This window comes from Setaria italica, chromosome III, assembly GCF_000263155.2.
Source record: "Setaria italica strain Yugu1 chromosome III, Setaria_italica_v2.0, whole genome shotgun sequence".
Taxonomy (NCBI): Eukaryota; Viridiplantae; Streptophyta; class Magnoliopsida; order Poales; family Poaceae; genus Setaria; species Setaria italica.
Genome location: NC_028452.1, coordinates 37,334,273 through 37,338,322, shown reverse-complemented (window position 1 = coordinate 37,338,322; position 4,050 = coordinate 37,334,273). Strand labels below are relative to the sequence as shown.

At 52.6% G+C, this 4,050-nt stretch overlaps 1 protein-coding gene across 1 annotated transcript; it reads right to left on the bottom strand.

Moving 5' to 3' along the window:
• Window positions 1–489: 489 nt before the first annotated feature.
• Window positions 490–3,267, bottom strand: LOC101771209. The gene is made up of 2 exons (XM_022825283.1): window positions 2,147–3,267; window positions 490–2,002 (listed from the first exon to the last, which is right to left on the bottom strand). Exons 1-2 carry the CDS (start codon window positions 3,265–3,267, stop codon window positions 490–492), a joined length of 2,634 nt encoding a protein of 877 aa, XP_022681018.1.
• Window positions 3,268–4,050: the final 783 nt, after the last annotated feature.

Sequence of the window (4,050 nt, the reverse complement as noted above, 5' to 3'; positions counted from 1 at the left end):
CCCGTTATGTCGACCATCGTGAAGTACCACCGTCTTCATTGTCGTCTTCTACGACCTGTTAGAAAAAAGCATCTGCACTAGCCACGGCTTTCTGGTTTGCAAGTGCTCGGTACATGCGCCATCTGATCCGATCTTTAATCATGGTTGACTTTTCCATTGCCTAATATGTTAAAGAATTACACGGTAGGATTTGCTATTGTCAAGATTTATTTAACTCAGAATTTAATATTGCAATGGCCTAATTTTTTAACATCAAACCACAGAAAAATCCTTGTAAATATGTGATGCCCTTCCAATCTCATAGATAATACACAAACTATTTGCAATACAAATCTTAAACATACATTATATTTGTCAGTTTTGCAGTACTCATCACAAACGATTGCAGTGCAAATATGAAAGTGTGACAGAAAGAAACTAGAAGAACGGACGTACGCGGAACTGTTGACTATAGCAACTTTTTTCTTCTTTTTTTTGGGAGGAAACGGTTCAGCTTGCACCGTTTCCTTCTTCATTACAGTGAGATGCAGAGACGGCTGCTGGAAATGCACGTCTCCTGCTCAAGCAAGACAGCAACACATGGACTGCAGAATAGGCCAGCACGGCGATGACGAGCGCGGAAACATACCCGGTGGTCTTCCACGACCTGCTGGAGCCGGCAGCATAGGCGATCAGGAGGCCGAGCAGGTCCAACACGATCGTCGTGTTCATTACTCGGAGCCACCACTTCTCCTTGTGCAGCCACTCAGGCAGGAGAAGGATGATGACCACGATGGACGCCACGAAGGAGGTGGAGTTGCAGTAGAAGAAGGCCAGGTACCGGGGCCTCTGGTTGTCGTGCATCACTGGGTCGCCCGCGTCAGGCCCGCCCTGCCAAACTGCTCCCGGTGGTTCCAGGCCAGCCTGGTAGGTGACGCTCGCCACCAGGATCCCTAGGAGCATCAGATACTTGCGCTTGGCGTGTAACAATTTTTCTTCATCTATTGTCTCAGGGGTCTGTGCTGCAGTAACTTGGAAGTGAGCAACGCCATCCTGGGGTGACTCATCAGCTATGTTGTTGGTAATGACGTTGTTCCAGTTGTTAGCTTCGTCCTCCTGTTTTCTATAGATCATCGCAAACACTGCAACCAGCACAATCACAAAGGAGAGAACCAAAGGCGCCAATGCGAAGATATAGATCGATGTCTTCAGATGCTGTGTGCTGCCAGCAGCGTAGGGACCTATGAGACCAAACATGCCTGCCGCCGTGCAGACAGACAGCGCATTGCTTCCGATCGCTGGTCTGTACAGGTTTGGGTTCACCAGGAGGATGATAAGGGCGATGGACAGCATGAAGCTCACCGAGTTGCAGTAGAAGAAGGCCTTGTAACGGCGTGGGTCGTTGTAGAGCAGGACTGGGTCGCCTGCGTGGTGCCCAGACTCGTAGTCCTTCTGCAGGAAGCCACTTGGTGGAGTCAGCCCGGCTTGGTAGGTGATAGTGGCTGCCAAGATGGCGAAGAGGAGCAGTCGCTTGCGCCTCTTCTCCACAACCTCATCGTCCCCAATCCGACGATTACTGTGGTCCAACGTTAAGAAGACGACATGGATCACCACGTAGACCAGGACTACGCCTGCCAGGGCTATGGCGTAGATGGAAGTGCCCACATCCCGGCAGCTTCCAGCGGCATACGCTCCGATGAGGCCAAACAGGTCCAGTACCATGGCGGCCTCCAGCGCGTTGTGATGGTGCAGGGTCTTCATCCGGACGAGGACGATGGCCACCAGGGAGGCCACGAAGGCGACTGAGTTGCAGTAGAAGAACGTTTTGTACCGCCTGGGATTTGCGGTTAAGAGAATCGGGTCACCGGCTATGTGCCCGGCCTCAGAGTCGTCGTCCTGCCACAGGCCACCAGACGGGTCCAGCCCTGCTTGGTAGGTGATGGCTGCTGCAAGAGTGGCGAGCAACAGGACCAGAGAGCGAGCCTTCTCCAGCGTACGACTTTGTAGGTTCCCTTGCTGATCACTATCATATTACAGTGAACACAGATCCAGTTGAATCGCTTTGTATTTTTTTAAAAAAATTAAGATTTTGAAACGAATTGAATTGCATTATGGTGTTGCCATGTTTGCAGAAGAAGACGAGCTAGGATTGGTCTGTGCTCTGTACCTGGCGCTTGCACGGCTAGGTTGTGGACCTTGAGTTTGTTCCTCCAAACCACCAGATGCTCTTATTTCTCGCAGCCATGTTGACATTCTTCTATAGATGTCCTTTAACTGCCCCCACCAGCAGGTCTCGCTGACATATTTCACAATAATCACTTGAACAATAATGCACAAAACAACAGCACCGATAAGGGCGTTGACATAGACCGTAGTGTCAATCTCCCGGCAGCTGCCGGCGGAGTATGCTGCCACGAGACCAAGGAGCGTGATGGCGATGAAGCCGTAGAGCTCGTAGGACCGCACCTTCTTGCTGAAGCATAGCTTCTTCTGCAGTAGCATGATGAGGATGAGCAGGGACGCGACGAACGCCGTGGTGTTGCATACGAAGAAGGCTTTGAGGCGCGCGTCGTGGGGTCCTCCCTTGAGAATCGCGTCGCCAGGCTTATGGCCATTCTCTTCGTTGTCCCAGAAGTCGCCCGGCGCGCTGAGCCCGGCCACGTATGTGACGCTCACCGCGAACGTGGCCAGCAGCATCAGCACCTTGCGAAGCCTCAGAAGCGCGCTGTCTTCCGGCGCGGTTGCGACGGTTGCGACGCCGTCCTTCCTCGTAAGCCGCCAGGCGAGCACCAAGTGGACCACAAGGTAGACGACGACGCCGGTCAGCAGGAGCAAGGAGTAGACGGCCGTGAGCACGTCTCGGAACGTGCCCGCGGCGTAGGCGGCCATGAGGCTGAGCAGGTCTAGCACCATGAAGAACCGGAGGACGGCGAGCAGTGGTGGCAGGCGGATCCTCCGCTTGTCGTGCAGGACGGAAAGGATGAGGATGAGGACGATCACCACCAGCGATGAGGCAAAGGCGGTGGCGTTGCTGTAGAAGAAGACCAGGTAGCGTGCGCGCATGGTGTCCCGGATGATGGGGTCCCCGGCGATGCGGCCGCTGGTCGGGTCGGCGTCCTGCCAGACGCCGCCTGGAGGGTTGAACCCGGCGGTGTAGGTCACCGTGGCCACCAGCGTGGCCAGCAGCAGGAGGTACTTGCGGAGGCTGTACTCCCACGAGTGTCCACGGCCGCTGCCGCTGTCGGACCCAGACGGCGGCGTCGCCGGATTGCCGGCCTCGGCGTCCATGCGGCTGCCACGATGGAGCTCTCCGAACATGTGTGCAACGCAGAACGTGGGATCAGGCGGCCGAACCTCGCGTGGAGATAGCATTTTTATACGGTCTCTTCACCAAGCTAGACGCAACCCTGCTGTGAATGATGATGCCTCATCTCTGTCAGCCTGGCACAGAAAGTTCTCTTTCGCGCGCGCAGCCATGTTGCCGTGTCGTGGACAAACCCGAAGGTGTCGCGCTATAGGTTCGTTGACTAGCTGAGATGCTGCAGGCGCATCGGTCGCACACTTGCAACGATCCAATTTCTATTCGAATCAGCACATAAGGTGATCCTCCACCGCTCGGAACCTCCCGTCAACCTTTCTCGAAGTCTGGTGGCTGTCTGGTGACCATTGTGTCTGAGTCCCCACAATGCAACTTCCAATTAATTACACGGTCAACTCAATATTTAAACATCTTCATTCGACTGTGACGTACTATAGGAAGGCAATGTGTTGTTGTAAAGGGATTAGACACGTCAACTAGCTAGGGTGAAACAAGTGTACAAGTGGCAAGTTTATCAATATGCAGGATGCATCGTACTAGGATGATTTTTTTTTTGCACAAGTGCTTATGGAAACAACGTATCAGATGGCTCTAAATTTCAAAATCATAGCAGTATGAATCTGTTACGCTATGTGGTTTTTCTAAATATATATCTAAACTTTGAAAAGTTCCAAATCTAATCTAATTCTTACACCGGAAGCTGAAAAGCCTAGTTTTACTACAACTCAAAATTCAATTAGCTTTTTACATTT